This window comes from Heloderma suspectum, chromosome 3 (genome assembly GCF_057233095.1).
Source record: "Heloderma suspectum isolate Gila_16-S chromosome 3, 16-S_ref, whole genome shotgun sequence".
Classification (NCBI taxonomy): domain Eukaryota; kingdom Metazoa; phylum Chordata; class Lepidosauria; order Squamata; family Helodermatidae; genus Heloderma; species Heloderma suspectum.
In genome coordinates this window covers 199086093-199113897 of record NC_139460.1, presented here as the reverse complement: position 1 = coordinate 199113897, position 27805 = coordinate 199086093, and the positions used below count along the sequence as shown (strand labels likewise).

Below are 27805 nucleotides of genomic sequence, written 5' to 3'. Positions count from 1 at the left end.
AGGAAGTTAAAGAAAATAGAAAAGAAAATGGTTAAAACCCTCCGACCGCTGTGTAGCACTGAACAAGAACAACAGACTCCCAACGTTCACCCACCCCATGAACGTTACCCACCCTCTTCAGACCTTCGGGAAAATTTCCCCTCCATCTCATGCACCCAAACCAACAAAAGTTCCTCTGATGGAATACTTGGATGAACCCAAATAGAGAGATAGATCCCATCTTTCAGGATACAAATCCTTCCAAGGCAGCTCACAACAAAATATAGAACAATCATAAATGCTATTTAAACGAACACAAATAGTCAAACAATAAAAGCAGAGCAAAGAAGATTTTGCTAGCTAACAGTTATTCTTGTAGAACACATATGGGCAACCTGCGGCACGCCTGCAGCCCTCAGAGGCCTTCTGTGAGGCCCACTGAAGGTGCCCACCTACCACCACCTGGAATTCCACCCTGCACAGCTGTCGTGATTATGCTGGAAAATAAGATGCACACAGAGAATCATGCAAGCACTAGGCAAATCTGTCAGTTTCATTTTCTCTCACATGCAAGTTTTTTTTTAAAAAAATCTCAAATTCAATCTCAAGGGGTTGGACTCGATGGTCTTGTAGGCCCCTTCCAACCCTACTATTCTATGATTCTATGATTCTTTCTCTCCCAAATATGAAGAACTTTGTGAATTTTAGTAAATTCTTAACAAAGAGGAACTAAAACAAAATTCTCATCATCTGCACCAGCCAAATTCAATAGGTACAGCTATTTCCAGAATGGACAGGGCCATACTGTACCTGCTTGCCATAGAAGCCAGTCATAAAAAAAGAGGTGGCAACCCTAATTCAGCACACAAGGATCCAACCTGGAATTTTAAGAGCTAAGTTCTCAAAGCCCTGGGCCTGGATAGACAAATCTGTCAGTTTTAGTTTCTCCCACATTTGATATTTCTTACTCTCAAGTTCCTTTTGTCCCAAATCTGGAGAATTTTGCAAGTTTTGGTAAATTCTTATCAAAACCAAACTGAAATGAAATCCTCACCCATCCCTACCAGGCACACTCCCTTCCCCAACACAATGGTACTCTCAGCAACTTGCCAAAAACATGCTGGGCAGGCTGTTGGAAGTGTAATTCAAATGGGGAAGGTGATACACAGAGAGATAATACACCTCCCCCATCCCCAAGATTGGTGGGAAGGGTGCGTGTGTGCATGCATGAGTGTGCATATGTTCATGTGTTTAAGCACATGTAAGTTAGGGATGTCTGTCGCTGGGAAATCTGGTGCTTTGGGGGTTGCCAGACTTCCATGGTGCACCCAACTCAGCTTTCTTTTGCAATCCAAGCCATGCGGTTTCCCCAAGTTCTGGGGACTCTTTTGCCGGGGGGGGGGGGCGCTCAACTGTCATTTGTGCAAATAGAGATTTACACAAATTATGGCTACAAATTGCAGAAAATTGTGTAATTTGTGCAAATTGCGGCCATAAGTTGCATAATGTCTTTTTACGCAAAAAGAAAAATAACTTACAGAAATTCTGCCAGCTGCATCAACTTGTTGTGCACCCATTTGGACCAGTGGCGGAAGATGGAACAGAGTCCAGGAGGCTGAGCCGATGAAAACTCATCAAGCACCACACCCCAAACGGATTCATCCGACATACCTAATCCAATGTTTGCAATGCCTACAGTGGTATTTTTCCTTGTTCCCATTTGTCCTTGAACATGAGAAACCCTGGTGACTGTATGACCAAACTGCTTTCAAAACTTCACGTAATTTCAAAAGAGGTTTACCATGCAGCTTGGCTGTGGGGGAGTGGGGCAGGAGAAAGGCTTCTGTGGAACGTATAATATTGCCACCTTGTGATACAGACAAGGTCCCTGAATCTTTAAACACTAGGCTCCTCGGTTGCTGGGGAGGCACAAACTGCATACAACCATATCTGCTGAGAAACAAAAACAAGGGGGACCAACCAAGAAGCCGACAGATTCTGGTATTTCCTGCCCTGCTTCAAGTGGTGTTTGCAGCTGTGCAGGTTGGTTGATACCTCTCTGGGCAATGAGGTTCGAATAGGCTGATCTCCCTGCTCTTCGGTCACCTCTCCAAAGAAGTGGAGAGTCTGCAGGTTGCGAGGTGTCAACTCTAAACACAAGTGCAAAGGCCCCATGGAAATGCAGAACTACTTGTTTGCATGGTTTGGGGATCCTCTTCTGTTCTATCATAATTTTCTTTACTCAAGACCTGTAACTCATGGCCCAGACTCTTGTTCATGTAGGCTGGAAAAATATATAATCATTATATATTCCAGGCACCTGGACAATACCTTTGCGTATGTGTATAACATTTAAGTCCTCAAGGCCCCTTTTTGAGGTTATTAATCTGGATGACTACTTGAAATAAACAACGGAAAATAGGCTCTGAATATTATTCCTCCTGTCTTTGGGGCATTACAAGTCAATTGAACTGTCTAAATGAGTTATGCCTGGAATTAAAACATCTGCATGTTGTAGTCAACGAGGACGGCTCTGTGCCTTTAAGATAATCCAGTGACTGCAGAGTTGCACCTTCATTGTCAATTCACAACCCGCACCATGTTGTGTGTGTGCAAGCTTCAGTGCTTACAAAAAATAGGAAGGGATTCAGCAAATTAAAATGTTTAGTAAACAAAGTTGTCCAAAGGGAAATCATTAGCAAAAGCAGATCCTCTGAAGGTGTTCAGCGGAAAATAAAATTGCTTCATCATTACATAAAACACAAGACACAGTGCGTACCCAGTTCAACACCTGTGGGGTTTTTTTTGGGGGGGGGCGGGTATTTCTTGCTCCCTAACTAAACACTAAACTTGTTGTTCTTATAACATACTATAAAATATACAGGGTTCCTGATTGCACAGAGAGTTCTACTTGTGTTCAGGCGAATGTAAGCAGAGCTCCTGATCAGGCTTTGCCAGTTCAACATGGCAAGGTCTGAACAGAGGGGATAGGGCTGGTGCACCCAGAGATGTAGGCGACGAGTCCAGAGTGCTCGGCCCTGTCCCGGCATACACTTTATGCCCTTATGTGTTCAAGTGAACTTCTGAACAGGGCTTATGTTAATGACATGTGTATGTGCAAGTTCATGTATTTATGTGTATACACATCAGTACACTCACACACACACACACACACACACACGATGCTTGAAGCATTCGATATTTGCAAATTTTGATTCAAACTGACCTGATCCCTACCTCTCAGAATGACATGAGGATTCAAACATAATTATCCTTTGGATTTCACACTTCTCCGAATTTTGTGATATACTTCATAGCTCAAAAAAAAAAATTACCAAACATGTTTAAAATGTGTATTTTAGGATAAAATGTTTAGAAATGCATAATTTGAGGCAAAATAAGTTTATCAATGAATATTTAGTGACATACATTTAAAATATTAATTTAAATAACGTTTTGGGGTAGATCTTTTATGCAGAGTAAGGCAGGAATGGGATGGTAGGTACGGACTTGTGAATGAACACATGTGAAAGCGACATGGAAATAGACTGATCTGTCTGTTCTATATTTCTATACACACATATATGTACGTAGTATCCAATGTTAGTCCTATGTAGAGTAGACCCATTGAAATAAATGGGACTTAAGTTAGTCCTGTTGGTTTTAATCTATAAAACCCTTCATGGCATGGGGCAACAATACCTGAAGAAATACCTCTTAACATATATTCCTACCCATGCCTCGAGATCGTCCTCACAGCTCCTGCTCCAAGCGCAACCACGCCAGTGTGTGTGTGTGGGGGGGGTTAACACTAAACCATGGTTTAGCATTATGTGTGAACTCAGACATAGTGAGCTGTATCCAATGTTAGTCTAAATTAATGTTAGTCTAAATTCATTTCAATGGGTCTACTCTAAGTAGGACTAACATTGGATACAATAAATAGTTCAAGGCAAACTGATGGTTTAAAAAAAATGAAAAAAGAAAATTTTTATACTTAACCATCAAAGCCTGGGGCATGATGTTTTCCTGAAAACAAAGACCAGCATTCTAGCAAAGACCAAGCTATGCCACACATGGGATAAAGTGGTGGAGCCTGGGGATTCTATTTCTGTTTCAGGCAAAATGAGACATTTGTAATTCTCTATCTGGACATGAAGTGTACCACAAGATGTTTAAAGTCCTTCCATACTACCCAGAAAGATCAAATTTGACAAATGCATAGGTCAAGGTGTTTCTAGTAGTATGGTTGTCTTTTCTAACGAAGTCTAAATACAGCATTTGTAAAGCTCTCCCTTAAAAACAAAGCATATGAACTGCACTACAAAACAGTTAAACTACTCCCACAATAGCTAGAGTCCTGACGTTTGGTACACAGGTAGCCCAAGGCAACCTAATTAACAGAAAAATCTGAAAATGGACATCTTTAATTTAAATATGATAATTTTGGATACTATCTAGTACAGAGCAAACCAAGACATATAGGTGGTGGAATATTGAGTTGTGTGAGTCCCATTGTCCATTCACACATTCAAATCAGCCTTAGGGGGATCTCCAGTAGCAGCCAGAAATGTGCATCTGTGGAACGGAAGCTGAATTTACCAGAATATATTTACACAGACACAATACTGAAGACTAATACTAGTGTGCTCTTTCCTTCAAACTACATCCCATGTGAACCGATGGAATACAACAGTTAACTTTGAGTAGGAAATTATGAGGGCTCAGTTCCATATTCTGCAGAGCCAGTATGGTTGGGCACCTGCCGAGGGCCACACCTCATCAGGGGGCCCACTGGCAAGAACTCCTTTGGCCCTCTAATCCTCTTCACCAATGCAACCTGCTCATTCAGTCAGTGCTCACTCTGGCCCAGAAGGAGTGAGGAAACAAGTAAGCAAGCAAACAAACAGCAGTGGTGAGAAGGAGTAGTGGTAGCTGTCACTGCCTGCTTGCTCCCTGGCTCTCTACTTTGGTGAGCAAGCAGAAATGATGAGAAAGACGGTGGGGGGAGCAGCAGCTGGTGACAGCAGTGGTGAGTAGACTGACTGAGCCCCCAAAATCTGGAGCTGCTGGCACTGACAGTCTAGTTTCAATCCTTGGCCTGAGTCCTATAATATCTCGTGTAAAAATAAAGGCATGTGTTTCTGAGGCTATACCCTCCACCATTTCATCACAGTACTTCATTGTACCTTACACCCCTTCTTCTCACACCAAAGGGAATGCATTTATGTGCAATAGCCTGTCCTGCTCTGGCTTCTAAAGCAGGGGGTGTTACTAAACTTCTCTCCCCCCCCCCTTTAATTTAAGGAAGTTTAATTTTTTTAAAAAATCATCTCATAATGGATCTGGTTGTACATATGATATATAATAGCTACAAACAACACAAACAGTAAATACCAACATTTAATGTGTGGACAAGCATTTATGGGGGGGTTGGAGAGCAAGTAGTGCACTTGGATTCGAAGGGAACCTCACTGGCTTTGTTTAGCATGTGAAATTGCAGGCTATGCATGTGCTACTGGCATGCAAGTGCATTTGTAGCAAGAATGTATCTGCCCTCCACACAGAGATGCAACTTCTGAAATCTGAACCTCAGCTCTAGTACCTATGAGGGAAATGACTGATGAAATCCATGAAATTAAATTAGAAGTTTTCATAGAGCAGAATGATATTCTTTCTCTAGACCAGGGGTGGGCAACTTGTGGCCCTCCAGGTGTTTTTGACCAACAACTCCCATCATCCCTCATGACTGGCTACACAAGCTAGGGATTTGTAGGCCAAAACATCTGGAGAGCCATGAGTTAACCAACCCTCCTGTTCATAATTGACTTGCGATGCTTACTGGGTTGTGACAATGTTTAGTACCTTCAGTAAAAGAAATAACTGGAGGCACACAAATTTTCTCTCAGCTTTTCTCAGAATTTCTCTTTGTGAATATTTATGCTGAATAATCTCCAAAATTTCTCTGAATATGTTATGAATGTTTGGCAAATATTTGATATCAGATTTCATCATATGGGATATTATTATTATTACATTTGGATCTCGTCCTTCTTTCAAGGGTGATATACTTTGGAAACATACAGTTTTAATCCTCACAACGTGACACTGGTCAATTCTAAGTTTGTGAAATGGATTAGGGCAGCAAGCAGTAAGGTTATCTACAGTGAACTTCATGGTGGAGATGAGGTTTGAGCTTGAGTCTCCCCAGTCTAATTCTACTTATTACTCTATAATACAATATTTTTCATTTATCAGTTAATATTTGATCATTAACATGCAATAGGTTTAGTATTTGAAAGCAGACATGCAATGATACTTAGTATTTGAATGGATTTTATACATGGCATGCAACAGCATCCAACATGCAATAGTATTTCGTAGTTGACATGCAATTGCTTTTTAGCATTTGAATGTATTTTGTAGCTTTCATGCAACAGTATTTAATATTTGACAGAATTGGAGAGCCAGCATACAATGGCATTTTATTTATTAAATCATTTATATTGTGTCCCCTCTATTAACTCCAGACAGCTTACAGCACATACTTTAAACACAACAACAACCAATAGTCAATAGATGAGAGGAACTGCCAACCAGTCTCAGGTGCTTGAACGTTCAGATTCTGAACTGAATTTTGATGTTAATTTATAATTTCCAGATTTGAAATATTTCAAAATTTCGTGTCAAATATTCAGTCACCCTTAAGGGGGAAAAAAAACTGTCAGAAGAAAAGAAAAATGCCAGCTGTCATTACTGGAAATACTGGAGTGATACCCTGCTTACTAGGCTTTCAATGAGATTTTAGTCCAAAACGTTTGTCCAAAATGTGGCAGTTTTGGAGTCACTATCTGTTGCATACCGGAACCACTCAGTAATGACAAGAGTATCTATCCACCACAATATGTCGGCCACAAAATACTGCCAGGAAAAGCCTCAGCACAATCAGTGATCCCAGGACACTACATTTAGAATTCATTACCTTGTGGTTTGCCACCTGACCTCAGCTTTGCGAGTCGCCATGTGATGGCAGGGATCCATACAGTGACAACCTGTAAATGTTCTATCTGGGGTGGGATTGCGCACCACAGGGAGGCCATTTTGGGCAGCACCCCTGTGCAAGTATATTGCGTGCATCTATGTTATTATTGATAGGTCCCCTTAAGAACACTGTAATGCTGGAAACTGTAGAAGATGATTATGTTGTTGATGTTCCTTATTTCATTTATAAAGATAAAAGTAGAATAAAAAATATCATAAAAAGGCAAGTATATTGTGTGCCAATAAAAACAACCCAGGGTCTTGTAGCAAATTAAATAAACTAAAGAAATAACATTTCATAACAAGATATTTGTTGACTGTCCATGCCATAAGAAGCTTCTATAAAACGTCTGGTACTTATCTTTCCTTTCCATTCTTTGTAAGTGTACTAAGGTTGCTAACCTAACAGAACACATTTTTCTTCAATGAAAACTAACTAGTCTTGCAGTACTGTGTTGCCAATTAAATGCTTTTCTTTTATCCAATAATGTGTTTTCATTTCCATTTGACTTACATGTTAGGAGCAATCTAGATTCTAGTATAATTTTTATTCTCTGCAATAATTGAAATGAGAGCATTGAAATACATGATATACTATATACTAGTATATAGGATTGTTGAAATCTATCTTGTCGATCTAACCACTTTTAGAAAAAAGGTAAAAATATTTTTCAAAAGGCTTGAATGTCTGTTTGAATGTTTAAGATTGTGTTCGCAGTGTTTTATTATATTTCATATACAGGTGGTTTCTTTATTTCAGTATTGTAATCTTTCTTGGGTCTGTCTCACTTAAGAAAAACAAGATATAAATTATCAGTTGGTTGGTTAGTTGGTTGGTTGGTTGGTTGGTCAGACACTACGGCCACGATCCTGCAGAGCAGGAGGGGTGCTTAAACCCATTAATTGAAATGGGCTTAAGCAAGCCTAATGTTTGTGATGGATTGTGGTTTAAGGCATAATTGAGAAGGCATGCACAGATATTTTGTATGCACATTGATTTCCACTCCCCTCTGAGTTCTTTTTCAGAATCTCTCCCCCCATACACACACATACACACATACACACAGACCAAGCTCCCCCAAGACTCAAAATGGCTTTGAGGCTTGGACATGAGCTCTTCAACTGGAAATAACTGTTCCTTTGCATAAGCAATTTCCTACACACACACACACACACCCCTCTATGCAGTCAGTTAGTATATAGGACAGAATGCTGGACTTTAACCAAAGAGACCCAGGTTCAAATATCTTCCCAGCCATTAAGTTCACTGGGTGACCTTAGACGAGTCATCACTAGGAAGCTGCTTTCTACAGAGTCTGTCCATTGCTCCATCTTATTCAGTACTGTTGACACTAATTGACAGCCAGTAATGGCCTTCCAGGTTTCCCAACAGAAATCTTTCCCTGCCTATACCTGGACATGCCAGGGATTGAATCTGGGATCTTCTGCCTGTAAAGCATGTGGTCTGCCACTGAGCTATGAACCTTCCTCTCATCTTAAAATACTTCACAGGGTTGTTGTGAGAACAAAATGGCTAACCCTCACCTACATTCTCCAAACTCCTTGAAGGAAAGGTGAGATGCAAATGAGTTGTTGATAATCATCCTCATTTATTTCCCCTCGAAAACCTCTTGCACCAAATTGAAAAGCTTTTGTGCCAAATTGCCAAAATTATCTTTAAAAAAAAACACAACTCAGGTGATTTAAAGGAATTAAAATGACAATTTATATATAAAAAAGCCAAATGAAATATGCAGTTTAGCAAAGCTAGATTGCGCATCGTTTGTCCACCTTGAAGAAATGTTTAAAAGAGGTTTTAAAAATAGCAAGGAACAGCAAATAATAACTCGAATGCAGTTTGGGCATAGCCTCTCAAAATCAGCACTCTGCAAAGACTGCAAGGCATACACTCAAGATTTACTGTGATAAATTTATTCAGCCCACTTTGTCTCTCTACTCTCCTCCTTTTGAAACAGCAGCTTGGAAATAGCCTCATATTTCAACATTCATTACTCGAGAGACAGAATTAAAAGGAAAAAAAATGCTGTGCCCATTAGTAGACTCTTAAATGAGCTACCCTAGTTACTTGGATCCTTCTCTTGGATTTGAATGGAAAAAGCTGTACTTTTATACTTTAAATAATAGCTGGGGGAGGGGTTCACTTTGTGTTATTTCATCCCCAATTAGCACCATTCCATCTTTCCACTGCTTGCAGTCCTATTGTGCATCAGTAGATGCTTCACTTCACTATCCCCTTCTGCAATAACGCATACTGTAACTTTGAAAAAACTCACTTGTTGTAAATTCTGTTTTAAAAATTTGGCCGAAACCTACTTACTGACACTTTGTCTCTTATTAGTTGCAGTGCTTTGTGCTTGCACATCATTAAAATGCCTAGGATCAACATACACAGTGCCTGTGCTCACCCATCACTTTAAGCCAAAAGGTGCGGTTTAATAAACCAGGATGTAGATGAGCAGCACACTGGTGCACACAGCTCTTTGCTCCTGCTTTGTACTCCTACTCCCTTCATGCGAATGGAAAAACTAACTAGGAAAGGGATTGGCTTCTCATGATGTCTGAACTTGTGATTATAGTTTAGTGCACCCAAACAAACCAGAATTTGCAAGCCAGATTTGAACCAGGGTTTGTTGTTGACTTATGAATCCTGGTTTCTTTAGGTGCTGTAAATATTAACTCCAGGTTCAGATGACACAAGAAGCTACCCTTTTCTTCCTTCGTTTACCCACGCACGTGAAGGCAGTTGCAAGTGGGATGCATGAACCAGCATACTGGTCATTCACATCCTGCTTTATTACTTTTTGGCTTAAAGTGGCATGTGAATGCAGACAACCATTTAGCAAGTGGTGTCTTACAATCTTCTGCACAGAACCATTTAGGAAGCCATTATTCTGTAATATGCAAGGCCATATGCACAGGTCACACACCCTGATGCTGACACACATGCTAGACCAGCCATGTAACTCCATGAAGCACCGTGTGTGCCTTCCTCTGTGCGCACAGTGCCAAATGTGTCACTGGCAGGATGCATCAGCATGGAGAGGATGTGACCAGTGGATACAATTCTGCTGCTTCCCTCAGGTGTCCGTGACCCCACCACCACCACCACCACCTGTGATGAGGAGTTGAGGACCTACATGGTTGCGTGAACCAGGCCAGCTCAAGGAGTAAAGAACACACACCGACAAGAGGGAGGGAGATTGTGTGTAATCGTTCTGTGCTTGGGGAAGGAGGACAAGGAATAACAATGCTGGGAGAGAAGGAATAGAGAAATACAGCCTACCTAGGGAATTATGGGTAACTAAAAACTCTGACTGGAAAAAAGCACCATGGCCCAGGTATAAATACACAAGAAGGAGGGCATCTCTTTACAAAGTAGGAAACAGCAGAACTGTCACACCAATAGGACACCATTATTTGACTAGACCACTCAAACAATATTATTGCCCAAGTGAACATGCCAGAAATGTGGAAAGTGTAACAACCTTGAAAATACAGTAAATAAAAGGCAATTCACAGCATATATTTGTTCCTGCTGGCACTTAATCAATAGAATCCATATCCTTATTAATATAACTAGTGCCAAGCATCTGCTGATAGAGCATATTCACTGACCAAATGCATAAATATATTCATTTTTATTAATTATTTTTCTACCAGTAATGTACCGTTTCTCTCTCTACTGAAAATGGGGGAGAAGGAGAGGAGGGTGGAGGGAGAGAGAGAGAGAGATCTATTTAAAAGAATGGATTTGCTTATCTTACAGCTATGTTTCTGAACTAGCTGAAAATCAACTGGCTTGTCCTTACTGTGTCCAATGTTAGGGCTGGTTCACACAGGCATGTTCTTCATTTGAGGAACACAGTATCAAAGGTTGAACTGCATGTTTACATAATTCATCTAAAATGCAACACTACACTTATTGCTTCAAATACAATCCGATGTAGCAGTATGGCTTACATGTATATTAATTGTACACACATGACAAAAAACTTTAGAGAATGGACAGGACAATCCATTTTATTCATGTATATTGTGAGGCCTGCAAATCCTTTCAGCAGCACTGGCTCCTCCTGCTGCCTCTGGGATCTCGATGTTCCTAATTATTGTGGTGCTTATTACTCCCTCCTGCCTGTACATAGGAAATGCCAGCAGGAGCTAAGGAACTCTGGGACTTCTTGGCACAGCAGGTCATACAGGGAAGCACACGTCTCCCTCTCTCTCCAGTAAAGTGAAGAGTCCCAGAGCTTCCAGCATAAGCTCTCTTCTGCTGTCCCCCCCAGAAGAGGGCCTGGATGAGCAGCTCACTGTTCCAAATGTTGCTTGCTCTGTTGTAATGCTGCTTCTTACTGGTTCCAGCAAATTTCACAAGATCTGGACATGCCCTCCAGATAGACATATAAACAGAGAGATACAAGGAAATATATTTGCACAAACATCCTCAGGTATGATCTACAATTTAGCCTCAATTTCTTCCTTGTGGTAATAAGCTTGCAGCCTGGGCTGGGCCCAGTAACGTATACCTGTGTTTTCCTCCCCCATGTTTGTACCCTGGACACAACACCTTTCAATAGGGTCAGTTTATACGTTCCTCCCTCAGCCATCTTGTGTAAAGTAATTGAATGTAAAGGAATTTGTGTGCTTGTATGAGGCCTTAGGCATTTTTGCATTCAAGGCCAAATATTAAAATGATGTATTCATCACCAGTTACGTCTCCCCCGTAAGAGAACCAGTGGCCTCTGTTCAGCAGAATCCCACCCAATTTTTTGCTTACCACAGTAAGGTCTTATCTGTGTCATGGTCCAGAAACATGAGCCCTGAGACTGAGGTTTCTAGTTGAAGCAACTCTTGAGGAGGAGTCAGAACCAGTTCCTGGGCCATCATAAGTGGCGTCCCCTCCAACTTGGATTCTGCACTGACCCCCATGAGGTACTTGCCCTCTGACTCTGAGGAGTGGACCTCAGACTCCTGCAGCACTCCCCAACCAGCTCCTCATTCTCCAGACCCTAGAAGATGGCAGTGACATCTGGCCCTTTAAGAAAACCAGATGCTGCAGTACTTGAGGAGGTGGAGCTCCCAGAAGGCCTCTTCCGGCCTGGCTATAAAACCCTGCCATTTGCTCTAAGCCAGTACTTGGGTAACTTGTCAGTACTGCTATAGGACTGCTCTCTGTGGTCCTGAACTTGCTCCAAGTCCTGCAGTGCTGGCTGTGGTGCTAAAACTACTCCTTGTTCCAATTGCCTGTCCCAGATCATGCCTCTTTACTTTGTCACCCAGACCAGATCATGGAATCCCAGATGGAGCAAGACAGTTTATGCACAAGCTGTATTCCCAAAATCTAATTCATCAACCATTCTCTATTGGGATTTCAGTTCACCCCTTCTTTGCCATGCACCTGAGGAAGCCCTGATCCTTGGCCTCACAACACTGCTCACACAACGCACATACGCGAAGGAATCCTACTGCTTTTCTACAAAACAAGGTCCTCCACCTTGACTCTGTGTCTTGCTCAGAAAGACAGCTCTTTCCATCTACTGTTGCCCTAGGCTAAGCAGTAAGGCAGCCCTGGCTACTAACACAACAGTTTCCTAAAGTGCCTATAAAGTTTTATGATGGATTTAGTGTGTTAATGTCATAAATCTCCACGCTGCATGATTCAGAATAATTAATTTAATAAGTGTGTCATATGAGGAAAGTAAATAAGGGGGAGAAGTAAATGATCAGTGAAGCATATATGATGGAAAGGAAAAACAGAAGCACCAGCCAGACACTGAATATTAAATCCCTGATGGGGTTTTTCTCTGTCTGATGTTGTTTGGATTCTTTCTTAAGTGCCCAGTATTCTTCCTCAAATGCCACAGAGTAGGGAGGGTCAACTTCTATGTTCTCGGGGGTGCGGGGTGGCACTCTATTTCCAAATGCCAGTACAAAAGCCTGTTTTGTTTTGACATAGTCTGTCATGGTTGGCCAAGCTCTATAATAATATAATAGAAGTTGGTGTCACCTAAATGGTATATGGACCACCTGCACTCAGATGAAATGAAGAAGTAAAGTGCTTCCTGAAAGATCCTTTGCAGAGACAGATTGGCAGCAGCCCCTTGCCTTTTCACAGTGCGCATGACACCGCAGTACAATAAAAATGTGCATGAAATACCACGAGCAAGCATCTGCTTTATCACACGTTTAACTTTGGCAGGGCCATCTGGGGCCACAGATTGCTTCAGGGGCTAGAGCTGATTCATAGGCTGTCATTCCTGGCATGCAGCATTCAGCATTCATTCACAGAGCCCACTGATTTTCTCTTTTATTCAAGAACATCTTCTTAGATGGCCCATTGGGTACAATGTAAGAATCAAGTCCATAAGAGGTGAGTAACACATGCTCCCTAACACAATGGAATAAGTAGCTTCAGGCAGTAGGTTCCGGAGGAGGTGCAATTCTTGCCTTCAGTCTCAGTCCCTATGTCCCAATATTAATGTGGGCTCACTGCTGGGCTTTATATGGGCTTAAGGCTAGAACAGGAGCCTGCCATTTTGCATCCCTTAATGTTTCTTTTAATCAAGAGCACAAATGACCAACATCTGTTTTCTCAGGGGCCACCTTATTCTGTAGATCAACCTTCCCCAACCTGGTGCCTTCCTGATGTGTTGGGCTACAGCTCAAGAGGGCATGCTGGCTGTGGATGATGGGAGTTGTAGTCCAACCCATCTGGAGGGCGTGAAGTTGGGGAAAGCTGCTGTAGGTAGTGTTCTGGGTGCCAGAAGTTAACTTTGTCACACAAATTCACCCCCTTAACGCTAACAATAAGGTTGATGCCATTAATAAGAGTATCGTAATTAAGGGGTGCATGCATTCAAATCAAATATGGGGCATTACATTAAGAAACCCAGAAAGAGTTGCAACAGTACTCCAAGTCATAGGAACATAGGAAACTGCCTTATGCTGAGTCGGACCACTGGCCCATCTAGCCTAGTATTGTCAACACTGACTGGCAGCAGCTCTCCAGGGTTTCAGGGAGTATTCTTTCCTCGACCTACCTGGAGAAGCCGGGGATCGAACCCAGGACCTTCTGCATGCAAAGCATGTGCTCTATTACACTGAGCTACGACCCCTCCCACTGAGTGAGTCACTCAATCACACACTCATACATACACTCAGTCACTCACTCCTGCACACCAAGCAGTCTAGAAATCCATTTTCTTTAAAAACTGTGAACAAACTCTACTGAAGCTTCATTAAAAGAGGATTTGGTATGGCCACAGAGGGGCCAGAAAAAATTGTGCTGAAGGCTGGACCAGACTGTGGTACGACCCAACATCTTATTTAATGTTTCATTGAATACAATCCAATGATTGTTAAGGCAAAAGGTAAGCAACAGATATGGCCCATGAACAGGTCTAGTCTTTGAATGAAGAAACATGAAGTGGTCACTTCAGGGACCACATCCCAGACAGGCAGCAGATACCTGCCTTCAGCTCTGTGCTTCATTTAAGAACAACAGCAACACTAACGGGCCCCATTCCAGAGCAGGGGCTCTGGACCATCATTCTGACATTTGCTTCTGATGGTCTCTTGCCCAGAAGATCCCCCAAAAGAGATCTTGATGTCTCATGATACTGGAAAATAAATGTTTTATTCCAAGCCATGTATACATTAATAAGTATCATTAACAAATTATACTAATCACTAGATAGACCCTTTGTATTGAACACCTGAAGTGCTATTATCAAAATTCCTTTCTCACTTTCAAATATAAGGGGAACTTTCACCACAGAAAGTCAATTCACAATCAGAAATTAAAAGCAGCTTCCACTTGCAAATGCATAGTTTGTCCTGTCTTTACCTTCTAGTAATCTATCTATCTATCTATCTATCTATCTATCCATCCATCCATCCATCCATCCATCTATCTATCTATCTATCTATCTATCTATCTATCTATCTCTCCTTCAGTGTTTGGAGGAAACCTTCTTAATGAGGATCATTTTTATCTACAACTTAGTGAAAGGTTATCACCAGCTTCGAAGAAAAGACCTAAACTGTTGTCATTTCCACTCATATATATGTTCACAAATAATATTCCCAGGTAGGTACTTTTTTCTTTTGAGGTTGTTAGTCCCCCCCCACCCCAAGATACGACGGTGATTTACAAATGCACAGTTATTATGAATGCTTGGTATGTAAAGACTTACCGGCAGTGTTTATGGGAGCCTGTTAGGGTTTCAATGACAAAGCATTCCCCATCATTGAGACAGTATGCAAGATCCTTATCTTTGCATGGCTTAAAGTGCTCAGATTGCTCAGTGGAGTATGTTGTGGTATCTGGAGAGAAAGTACAATAGAGAGAACACACTGTCAGTATGTATAAACGGTTTATGAACCTCATCAGATTTGGCAACTTTTAGTTTCAAAAGAAACACATACAGCTTCTTTCTTTCTTTCTTTCTTTCTTTCTTTCTTTCTTACATGTATATCCCACTTTTCTTCTGTCATGGAACTCAAGGTGGCTACATGTGGTTCCCAGGTGGTCTCCCCTCCAAGCACTGCCCAGACCCAGACCTGCTTAGTTTCAGCAAGGTGGCTGCCTCATGTGCCTTCAGACTACGCTCTGGGACATAGGTCAGGGGACAGGGAAGGCAGAGCTAGGGGGATCACCTGGGGTGGGAAAAAGCAGCAGATCTAATGTGTAATCTGCCAGACCAAACGCAGAATCAGGATGGAATCTACCAGATAAAAGAGCGGGGCCCAGCGGAATCTGGTCTTCGCTGTTTTGTAACTCAGCGGTAGAGGAGCTGCTTTGCATGCAGAAGGTCTCAGGTTCATCCCCAGCATCTCCAGGTAGGGCTGGGGAAATATCCTGTCTGAAACTCTGGAGAGCTACCACCAGTCAGTGTAAACCAGCCTTCTCCACCTGCTGCAATAGCCATGTTGGCTGGGAATGATGCGAATTGCAGTCCAATACTAGAGGGTACCAGGTTGGGGAAGGCTGGTATAAACAATATTGAGTTAGATGAACAATTGGTCTGACTCGATATAAGGCAGCTGTTTCCTGTTCCCTATTGTTTTAGAGATTAGATCAGTAAAATACTGGTTGGTTAGCAACCCTAATCTACAAATGTATATTAAATATTTCTCAACTCGGTCCACTTTAGGGCATCTCTGCACTGGGTCACATATTCTATAACTGGCATGAGTATTACACAGGGACAGCAACAGAGATCTCACTAATAACTGTAAGCTGTGGGCTGGATTTCACATTAGATTTCTTATCCAAGGCAATGCAACAACCCTTCTAAGTATTCCCTTAATACTGGAGTCAGGCAGATTGCAAGCTTAGAGAATATTTTAACTACCACCGCAACCACTCGCATTCATAACTTTACTCTTTCCCATACACAAAAAGTGATACTGTACAAACTGTAGCACACAGAAGAAAGGTTAATTGGAATTTTGTGCAAGAGGGAACAGAGTACAACTACAACACATTGATGACCAGGTAAAATTTCTTTTAAAAATAGAAACGAAGTTAAAAAAAAAAAAAAGCTCTCTCCAGACTTTGCCATTTGTTGTGTTCATTGCAGCTACAAGATAAAACAGTTTCTATGCAATGCCATTTGTTTTGTTTCTCCCAAGACCATACATATTTTTGTTACAGCATCATTAAATTTTGAAAGGGAACGTTTATAACATGATGTTTTAAAGAGAATCAGAGTCAGCACATTCTTAACTATGAAAGGAAAACCACTGCAGGGACTACAGGAAACACAGGTTTAGCGTTTCAAAACTGCTTTCCTTCAACAGGATTATTGAAAAAACATTTTCCTCTAGAACGTGGCAGAAGTAACTCACTGTGCTGTATTCCACAACACAAAACATTCAAAATGAAAGGTATCAGGTCTCTGGTATTATCTGCCTAATTGATCACTCTCAAATGCTCACAGTACAGTCATAGCTCAGTTCTACAGGAGCAAAATATCCCTATTTTGAAGTAATCAAATGAATATTGGAAGTGAAACAATATTCACTTTTAACTGGTGCAGGAATTAATCTCCTCATGAGAACATGTTTATTTTATTTTTATTTTATTTATTAAATTTCTTAATCACCCATCTGGCCAGTCACCTGGCCACTCTGGGCAATGTACAATAATACAACAGTTTAAAACAACAAATTTCCACTTTAAAACATTGTATTTCTAAAAATACCCTAACCCACCCCAAATGCCTGCCTGAACAGCCACATTTTTAATGTGTGGCAGAAGCTCATTAAAGCATGTTATCAGGATGCGGTGGGAGGCAGCTCCATTTTCATCTGATGGTGAAAGGGGCCTGAGCCAGGGAGGGGCTATATTGTACAGGGAAAGAATTCTCCGTAACACAACAGAAAAGAAGGGGAAAAGATTTAGCCAGGGATTTAGCACTTTAAGGGCATACCTGCAGAAAGGAGGCAGCCAGTCAAGGACTTAAGGAGAATGGGAGAGCAGGTGGCTGTGGGTTCTCAAACTAAATGTCTGCAGGTTAGGGGGACGTCACTCTTGGATGACAAAGAGTTGGTGTGGGTTGGGGAGGACTTCCAGTTTTCCCTTATATAGAGGCTGAATTAAATTTATTTATTTATTTATTTATTTCATTTCTATACCGCCCAATAGCCGAAGCTCTCTGGGCGGTTCACAAAAACTAAAACCAAACAACACACAATATAAATTTCAAGCCATGTTACGGGGAATGGGGAGGATAATAAATAATAACAACAATACATACTATATGTAATGCAGCCTAAAATCCTAAACACTAGGGTGGACTCTAAATTCCAGGGACTCCCCATCCTCTTTTCCCACAATTGCTGTCATGATGGATACTATTTATCCCTGGAGTCTCCAAGATGGTGCCTGGACTAGATGAACCTTGGTCTGATCCAGCAGGGCCCTGCTTAAGTTCTTATTGTGCCTGCGGATACCTCTCTTGGCACCCTCCAGGCACTCTGCCCTGCCTTGCCTGATTTTTATTTTGTTTACAGAATATATATTCAAAGCATATCTCTGTCCAAGAGCCATTCTTGGAAAATTGGAAAAGGGCAGGGTGAGGGCTACAGCCCAGTGCTTCATTTTAACGTGTGCCCAGCCACCCAGAAAAAGAAAAGAAAAAGGTAAGCTGGGGGTGGGAATAACCGGGGGGGGGGGCTAGAGGAGATAGGGAAGAATATGTGATTTGACATTTGGGGATCAGACCCCACCTCTTTCTTGTATGCCGTTGCTTGGCCAAGTTACTTGTCTCTGAGCCCTATCAGCCTCATCAGTCCCTGATCAGGATGTACAGACTTTGTAAAATCCACTCCATCTATGTTTCACCGATTGTCAGGTAGCTTTTGTTTCATCATCCATTCACAGCCGGATTCGATTTTTTTCGTTATGCAGAAAAATACACAAAGAATTCTGTAAGACAGTTCACAACAATTTACATAATTTCCTTAGTACGTAACATTTAGCGTATCGTCCCCCATTCCATTCAACTTTTCCCTGCCAGTCTCCTCAGAAACATGCATATTTTCCTATGAATAAATATGTGTACATTTTGGGAAAGTAAAAACAAAAAAGATCTGAAAGTCCACAGACTCCGCACGGCCTGAGGAAGTCGGTCCGCAGCAGATTCTGCAGGTTGGATTCTTAGAAATCCAAGCTCATTTTAGTCTGTCTCAAATTTCTTCAGCGTCCCTAGTCCCTGAGCCTCATATGTGAAATGTTTGCTTCGTGACTGGCCACAGGCTGGCCAAAGTGGCTGGGTTGTGACCATACGCAAAGCACATGCTTTACCACTGAGCCTTGCTCTCCCGGGGGAATGCTGGCCATTCTTCATCATTTGCAGTGCTACATTCATCTTCCTTCCCATGGCAGGTTTTTGTCTCTCCTGGAAAAATTTAGAAGCAAGCTTTATCTACATCATTGAGAATCCCCATAAACCCTGATACCCCATGAAGATAAGACAAGGCTAGGACTAGGTAAGAGTGCTGCCAAACCTAGACCATATGAGAGTTGCAAAGGGGTGGATGGAACTGGAAAAGGAGGATATAATTTGCTCTCTCTCTCTCTCTCACACACACACACACACAAACAGAGTTAATGATATGCACAGAAATCTGACATACATCCTGATAATTTTAGCTGCAGTAGCCCATTTTCATAGTCGGGGTGGACTGAATTTACAGGAAGGACCGTTTGAAAAAGATGTTCTCGGGACATTCTCATCATACATTCTCTACAGTCTTCATTGCATCAAATAGCTTCATTGCATATGCCTGACTGACAGCTTCTCTGGATTCTCGCTCTCTATTAAATCAAAGCTATTCTGTAAGTCAAGATATCATTTAAATCTCCTTTACCCATTTACCATGAATTCCAACTCTCAGCTAAATGGTAAGACGTTACATTCTAATTTTTAATCAGCACTTTTAAACGGCTGCACACTCAACACTCAATACAATGACAATCCAATTCTATTCAATTAGATTTCATCTGACAGCCACTCTCTGGTGGATGTAGCACCATATTACAGGGGGGCGGGGAGATCCTGCTTCTGGAAATGTTAAATTATAGTAATTTCAGGAGAACCACTCTCTTTATAGAAGGGCAGGGCAGGGCCAATAATGAAGTAGTCCTTCAACTGTCATGCAGTGCACTCTACAAACAATACGCTTGCCAGCTACTGGAGATTTGCAAAAGATGGAACATCGCAAACAAACACAGAGAGAGAGAGAGATTGCCCGCACTATGTTGTAGAATGAATTTCATAGAATGGGAAAAGGGCATAATATTAAGTGTACCGGTAGTTGAGTTTAAGAGTCCTTTCCTTTATTCTTGTTTAGGAGAGAACTGAGAAACAGTCTCCAGTGTGGCTGGAGATGAGGACACACTTTTCCCCATGGCATAGATGGACAGACAGACACACACACACACACACACACACACTTATGTTCTCCCACTGTTAACTCTGGTAAAAAAAAAAAAGAGGCTTTTGAGACAATACCCACCGACCCACCCTGCCAAAAAGGAGACAAAAGTGGAATGACTGAGTATGCCACTCCATGAGCTATAAAAAAAACCTATCCCTTTATTTGCAATACACTGTAGTCTAAATAGTGCCCAATGTCACATATAGCAACAAAATGCACAACATCCAGTCCAGCACCACCAAATACAATGAAAAATTCCTTGGAAATCCGAACTTTTACCTTCAGTTCCAAATACAACACATAAATTGGGAAGGACCAATGAAATGTCAGATCACAGGAGTAATCATTTCCTAGGTTACTCAATTGTTGTTGTTGTTCAGTCGTTAAGTCATGTCCGACTCTTCGTGACTCCATGGACCATAGCACGCCAGGCCTTCCTGTCCTGCGCTCTCTCCTGGAGTGTGCTCAAGTTCATATTCATTGCATCGGTGATGCTATCTATTATTTCCTTAGGATACCATCAGCTTCTCTTAATGCAATGGGAATAAGCTCAAGAAAATGCTCCTCCTTCATGGGAAGCCAGTGGTTAAGCATTACCACAATCAAGGCACACAAAAGGCAAAGGTAGCTGTGTTTCTCAGTAGGAAAAAATCCAAAACCCACAGTAGGGCACTGCCTTTATTAGGTGCAACCAACGTGTCAATCTGCAAGTTCTGGGACTTCTCTCCAAGCTAATGATGTCACTCATCAATTCCCTTTGCATATAGTTGAGGCATAGGTGTGACTCATGACAATGTGCCAACCTCTTTAAAGTGTAATGTGAGAACTCTGTCTCAGACTAAATGACAGATGTATCTCCGTTATTCAGCCCATGAATAATGCTGTTTCTTATCATTCTCACTTTGATATGAAGCAAACATTGAAAGAGAACAAGTTTATGCCAACAGTGACATGGCACACATTTTGCAAATAGTAAATGAAAGAATGGGTTAGAAATACAGCTACATATCACTTCACAATACATAGATGTGATGTGTTTACCAAAACAGACACAAATATATCAGCTTGTCACTGAATACAAATGAGAAAATTTTTAGTAGCTGCAAAACTTCTATATTTATATGTTTGTCTCTATGCAAGGCTCTTAATCAAGCTCAGAATTTGACTAAGACAGGGGTAGCATAGTTCCATAGAAGAGAATGCGGAGGTGACATAGAATCATAGAGTAGTAGGGTTGGAAGGGGCCTACAAGGCCATCGAGTCCAACCCCCTGCTCAATGCAGGAATCCAAGTCAGAGCATCCCTGACAGATGGCTGTCCAGCCTCGTCTTGAATGCCTCCAGTGTGGGAAAGCCCACCACCTCCCTAGGTAATTGGTTCCACTGTTGTATTGCTCTAACAGTCAGGACGTTTTTCCTGATGTTCAGCTGGAATCTGGCTTCCTGTAACTTGAGCCCATTATTCCGTGTCCTGCACTCTGGGAGGATCGAGAAGAGATCCTGGCCTTCCTCTCTGTTACACCCTTTCAAGTACATTGTACAGCACAGCAGACGTGTGTAGCTTTACAGATGAAGTCCTATTTATTTCTCTCAGGCTCCACCCATTTTCTAGCCCACACAATTCATCTTGACAGGATCCTCCATACATACATATTCACTTTGAATTTTGCTTTTAGGGAAATCTGATGGCAACTCTAGTTTTGTTTTACAAATCTTGATAGAAATTACCAATGTGTACAACCATCATGGAAGATTTAGAAGAGCTAGACAAGGGATTGTCTCTCCAACAAGAGCAGAACAAGAACAGGAAAACTCCAACTCTACCCAGATACAACTAAGACCAATGCCACCTAGTGATTAAACTATATAATGACACTATCCATACAATAACTAAGCTTGAATCTTGAACGTATTGAAGTAATCAGACCAGAATATACAGAGTTTTCAGCCCACAATAATTAAAATAGGCAGTTGATACTCTTAGTATGAGAGAAATGCACTTAAACATTCTATTGATGCAAATGGCCGATGTTGAAATAAAGAAAAAAAAGGAAGATTTCATGGCCTCTCGTGGTCACTACATTTAGTTCTTACAAGTGATAGGTGAATTCCACTCCCTCCATTTGGAATGGAATGGATATTTCTAAGTGTTTTTTTGTAAATTCTTTGGGGGGAAAAGTGCATCTTTTCCCAAGAGTTCTTTAAAGACTGGAAAGACCCAGTCCATGGACATTCATCTACTCTCACCAGAACTCTTGACTGCCAATTTCCCTCTTCCCCCCTTTTAAGTGTTTACCAACTTGTGAGGAATGATGTGGAGGAGAAAGAAAAAACAGCAGCCAAGAGCTGAATGATGTGTTTAAACTGTTCCTTACTCTGCAATGAAGATTTCTGAGCATAGTGCCTGCACAATGGAATTCTGGGGTCAGTATTTATTCCTCCTGAATCAAGGAGTGTAATTTTTAAACATTGCTTGTCCTTCCTTCCTCTACATTTACTTGATACTTGAAGTAAACACAATATTTGTTGAAATGTACTCTTAATAAGACTAGAAGATCTATTAGGAAGGAAATATTAATAAAAATTATGCCACTTGGGCAGATTTCCTGGAAGATCATTTGTGCTAATAGACTTAACATCAAGTGGTATGAATTATTGTTTTAATTATGATAAGTGATTGTAAAATGGTGTTATTCAATCTTCCATAAAGAGAAAGAGCTTTTGCCTGCCCTTTCAGGTACCATCTTCCCTCCTTCCCCCTCCTTGCAACTTGGCAAGTTTAAGACAGCGTGAGAAGGAGGGGAAGAGGAAAACAAAGATGAGAGATCCTGTGCCAGACAATTACATGCAAAGCCAAAAGCAGGAGGACTGCTCAGCTTGGCTTAATGGCTCAGGGATTTCCAACCTGGACAACTTCATTTCCAACCACAGCCCCGCTTCTTAAATTCTTCTGTGTCACTCATTCTTGCATCCAACATTTAATCTGTGTGCGCGCATGCATGCTTGTGTGTGTTAATGCAGTTTGTACTTGTAGCATGGGATTTGGTCTCCACCTGCTTAGAAGTTCTCACCCTCTTTTCAAAGCAAAATAGTTTTCTTCAATCTTCACGCAACTAAGCTGTGATCCCATATGAAGAATTACCTTTAATTCAGTCATCCTCTGAGCACAGTCGTACCACCACAACCTAATTCTTTCTCTCATAATCAAACCTTTCCTTACCTAGTGGCTGTTATATGCGCCGACACAGCCCTGCCTAGGGGCCTGCCTAGACATGATTTGATCCCCAGGATTCTAGGGGATTGGAATGCTAAAGTAGGAAGTCAATAAATCACCGGGATAACAGGCAGGCATGGCCTTGGTGTACAAGATGAAGCAGGACAAAGGCTAATAGAGTTTTGCCAAGAGAACACGCTGATCATAGCAAACACTCTTTTCCAACAGCACAAGAGGCGACTCTACACATGGACATCACCAGATGGTCAATATCGAAATCAGATTGATTATGTACTTTGCAGCCAAAGATGGAGAAGCTCTTTACAGTCAGTAAAAACAAGACCTGGAGCTGACTGCAGCTAAGATCATGAGCTTCTTATTGCAAAATTTCGGCTTAAATTGAAGAACGTAGGGAAAACCACTAAACCATTCAGGTATGACCTCAATCATATCCCTTATGAATATACAGTGGAGGGGACGAATAGATTTAAGGGATTAGACCTGATAGACAGAGTGCCTGAGGAACTATGGACGGAGGTCCGTAACATTGTTCAGGAGGCCGCAACTCAATCCATTCCAAAGAAAAAGAAATGCAAGAAAGCCAAGTGGCTGTTATAGGGATGGCGGAGAATTTCTGAGAATTTCTCCATGAATCTCGGTGAGGCCGAATGCCAACGCATTCGGCCCCCCGAAATCGGCGGTGAACTTCTCCACCCCCCCGCCCCCCCCGGGATGGGACTTACCTTTCACGAATGTCCCTCCCGGCGGCGGGTCCTGGCAGCGGTTCGTCGGGTCTTCGTCAGGGGCGGGGGCGGCTGCCGCCGCCGCCATTACAAGTGCAGTAAAAAACCCAAAAAAACCCCATGATAGGCTACATAACGATTAATGTAGCCTATCACGGCTAGATCTCCAAAGTCAGCTGTGATAGGCTACGTTAATCATTACGTAGCCTATCACGGGGGTGGTTTTTTGTTTTTTCGCGGCCAGGTAGACGGGGCGCTTCTGCCCGGCCTGAATTTCGGCCGGGCGAGGCAGGGCACCTCCCCCCCCTCGCATGAGGGGGGAGAAGCAAAGCGCCTCCCCCCCACCGCGAAGCATGCTTCGAGGACAGGTAAGGGACTTTCGTTCATCCCTACTGTCTGATGAGGCTTTACAAGTAGCTGAGGAAAGAAGGGAAGCAAAAAGCAAGGGAGAAAGGGGAAGATATATCCAACTGAATGCAGAGTTCCAGAGAATAGCAACGAGAGACAAGAAGGCCTTCTTAAATGAACAATGCAAAGAAATCAAGGAAAACAATAGAATGGGAAAGACTAGAGATCTTTTCAAGAAAATCAGAGCTATCAAGGGAACATTTTGTGCAAAGATGGGCATGATAAAGGACAAAGAAGGCAGGGACCTAACAGAAGCAGATGACGAGATTAAGAAGAGGTGGAAAGAATACACAGAAGAACTATACAGGAAAGATCTTAATGTCCCTGATAGCCATGATAGTCATAGTGCGGTCTCTGAACTTGAGCTGGACATCCTAGAAAGTGAAGTCAAGTGGGCCTTAGGAAGCATTATTAACAACAAAGCTAGCGGAGATGACAGTATTCCAGCTGAGCTATTTAAAATCCTAAAAGATGATGCTGTTAAAGTGCTGCATTCAATATGCCAACAAATTTGGAACACTCAACAGTGGCCACAAGTTTGGAAAAGGTCAGTTTACATTCTGATTCCAAAGAAGGGGAATGCCAAAGAGTGTTCAAACTACTGTACAATTGCGCTCATTTCACATGCCAGCAAGGTTATGCTCAAAATCCTACAAGCTAGGCTTCAGCAGCATGTGAACTGAGAACTACCGGAAGTACAAGCTGGGTTTCGAAGAGGCAGAGGAACTAGAGATCAAATAGCCAACATTCGCTGGATCATGGAGAAAGCAAGAGAATTCCAGAAAAATGTCTATTTCTGCTTCATTGACTACACTAAAGCCTTTGATTGTGTGGATCACAACAAACTCTGGCAAATGCTTAAAGAGATGGGAGTACCAGACCACCTTACCTGTCCCTGAGAAACCTGTATGAGGGTCAAGAAGCAACAGTCAGAACCAGACATGGAACAACCGATTGGTTCCAAATTGGGAAAGGAGTATGACAAGGCTGCATATTGTCGCCCTGCTTATTTAACTTATATGCAGAGTACATCATGAGAAACGCCAGGTTGGATGAATCACAGGTCGGAATTAAGATTGCTGGGAGAATTATCAACAACCTCAGATACGCAGACGATACCACCCTAATGGCAGAAAGTGAAGAGGATCTAAAGAGCCTCTTGTTGAGGGTGAAGGTGGAGAGTGCAAAAACTGGTTTGAAACTCAACATTAAAAAAACGAAGGTCATGGCATCTGGCCCCATCACTTCCTGGCATACAGAAGGGGAAGAAATGGCAGCAGTGACAGATTTTATTTTCTTGGGCTCCAAGATCACTGCAGACGGTGACTGTAGCCATGAAATTAAAAGTCGCTTGCTCCTTGGGAGGAAAGCTATGGCAAACCTAGACAGCATAGTAAGAAGCAGAGACATCACCTTGCCAACAAAGGTTTGTATAATCAAAGCTATGGTTTTCCCAGTAGCAACGAATGGCTGTGAGAGCTGGATTATAAGGAAGGCTGAGCGCCGAAGAATTGATGCTTTCGAACTGTGGTGCTGGAGAAGACTCCTACAAATCCCCTGGACTGCAAGGAGGTCAAATCAATCAATCCTAAAGGAAATCAACCCTGACTGCTCATTGGAAGGACAGATACTGAAGCTGGAAGGACAGATACTGAAGCTGAAGCTCAAATATTTTGGCCACCTAATGCGAAGAGAAAAGTCACTGGAAAAGTCACTGATGCTGGGAAAGACTGAAGGCAGAAGGAGAAGGGGGCAGCAGAGGATGAGATGGCTAGATAGCATCACCGATGCAATGAATATGAACTTGAGCACACTCCGGAAGAGAGCGGAGGTCAGGAAGGCCTGGTGTGGTATGGTCCATGGGGTCACGAAGAGTCGGACACGACTTAACGACTGAACAACAACATTCTAGCTAGGGTGGGAGCAGGAAAAAATCTCAGGTTCATATGCTCCCATTCTTCCCATACCTCTCTCCCACTCACTCTCACCATGGTAAAAAGCTAATAAAAGAACCAGGAGATCCTGTCCGTATTTATTTGAATGTGGGATATCTCAGATTGTGCATAGGATAGATGCTGGTAGTGTGGAAGAAACATGAGATCTCCTCCTTGTTCATTCATTTCCTTCTCTCTGCAGTAAGGGAAGTGGAAAGGGGAGCATGCAAGCCCAAGGCCCAATACCAATATCATAAAATTCCTGGATTAAACTTCTAGGGATGGGCAGCCTCTGCCACCATTATCCTGTCATAATGTTCCCTGTAGCTACTTATCTCTATCAAGTACCAAGCAACGATTTTTCACAACCAGAGGCACCACTTCAAATTTAATTTACTGGACAGTGGAGAAAGAAAGAGATATTCCCAGCCAAGTTTAAAGACCCCATATATCTTAGATATATGCAAAATTAAATTGCAAATACACACACAAACACACACAAAATTTAAATATATTTAAATATATCCAACAGCACTTGTTGTGTGTTTGTGGTTCTATTTATGCCTCAATCAAACAGATCAGTTACGTGATTTTTGTTTCACAAGGATTTTCTGTTTGGTATGCTTCCTTGGCATATTTAGGCCAATTGTTTAGACATAGACTCTCCATTCCACTGAGTTGCCCAAAAATATAGGTGCTCCTGACGTATAACCACATATGTTTTAAACCATGGTGGGGGAAAGCTCCCCTTCACAACCTGAATGTCTCATCTCTCCACAACCTAGATTGGCAGGAACAAGAGACAAAGTTTTTTCATTGGTGGCTCTCCATCTCTGGAGCTCCCTCACAAGGGAGCTAAGTCAGTTTGGCTCCTTCCCTGTTTCCCTTTAAAGAATCCTTAAAGACCTTTTAAAATTAAAATATGGGTTGGATTTTTAAACTCTTACTGCTCTACGTTTTAAATTGTAATGGGGACTGTCTGTAGTTAGTTTTTTTAAAAAATAGATATTGGTTTTTAAATATTTTTACAGCATTGATTCTAAGCCACCTTAAGAAAACCTCTGTTTTGAAGGTGGCATATAAATTCTTTAAAAAATACATAAAAATAACTAAAAAATAGTCCAGGGAGATTGCAAAACTACGCTTATAGATTATTTGTATTTCCTCATGTGAAATACATGATTCCTAATCTGAATTCCTGCCTCTGCTATCTCTTAAAACCATTATTTGTTATCATTACTTCTATAGTTCTTGTAATCTTGCAGAAATCCTTCATGATAATGTTGAAACAGTCACATGACCTTCCTTAACCATCTTTTCCTTGAAATTAAAGTACCTAGTTCTTCTCAAATGCTTTGTAGACCTCTTGTGGCCACAAGGCTCAGACAGTGTCCATTTCTGTTGATCCTGGTCTGATAACAAGTTTGGAAGGTTTTTGTTCTTAACAATTTGGGAAGATCTGCTGTTACATTAATCACTCCAATCCACCCTGAATCAAAGCACAGTCTATGCTTTCTGCTG

The 27805-nt window shown here is 41.8% G+C and overlaps 1 protein-coding gene across 1 annotated transcript in view; it reads right to left on the bottom strand.

The window, feature by feature from the left end:
• NRG3 (neuregulin 3) overlaps positions 1 to 27805 on the bottom strand; it is a 1009392-nt gene that overhangs the window by 593031 nt on the left and 388556 nt on the right. Inside the window, exon 2 of the mRNA XM_084841865.1 lies at positions 15234 to 15363. Within this exon, the coding sequence (XP_084697991.1) occupies positions 15234 to 15363 (130 nt within the window). The remainder of the gene's footprint in view (positions 1 to 15233; positions 15364 to 27805) is intronic.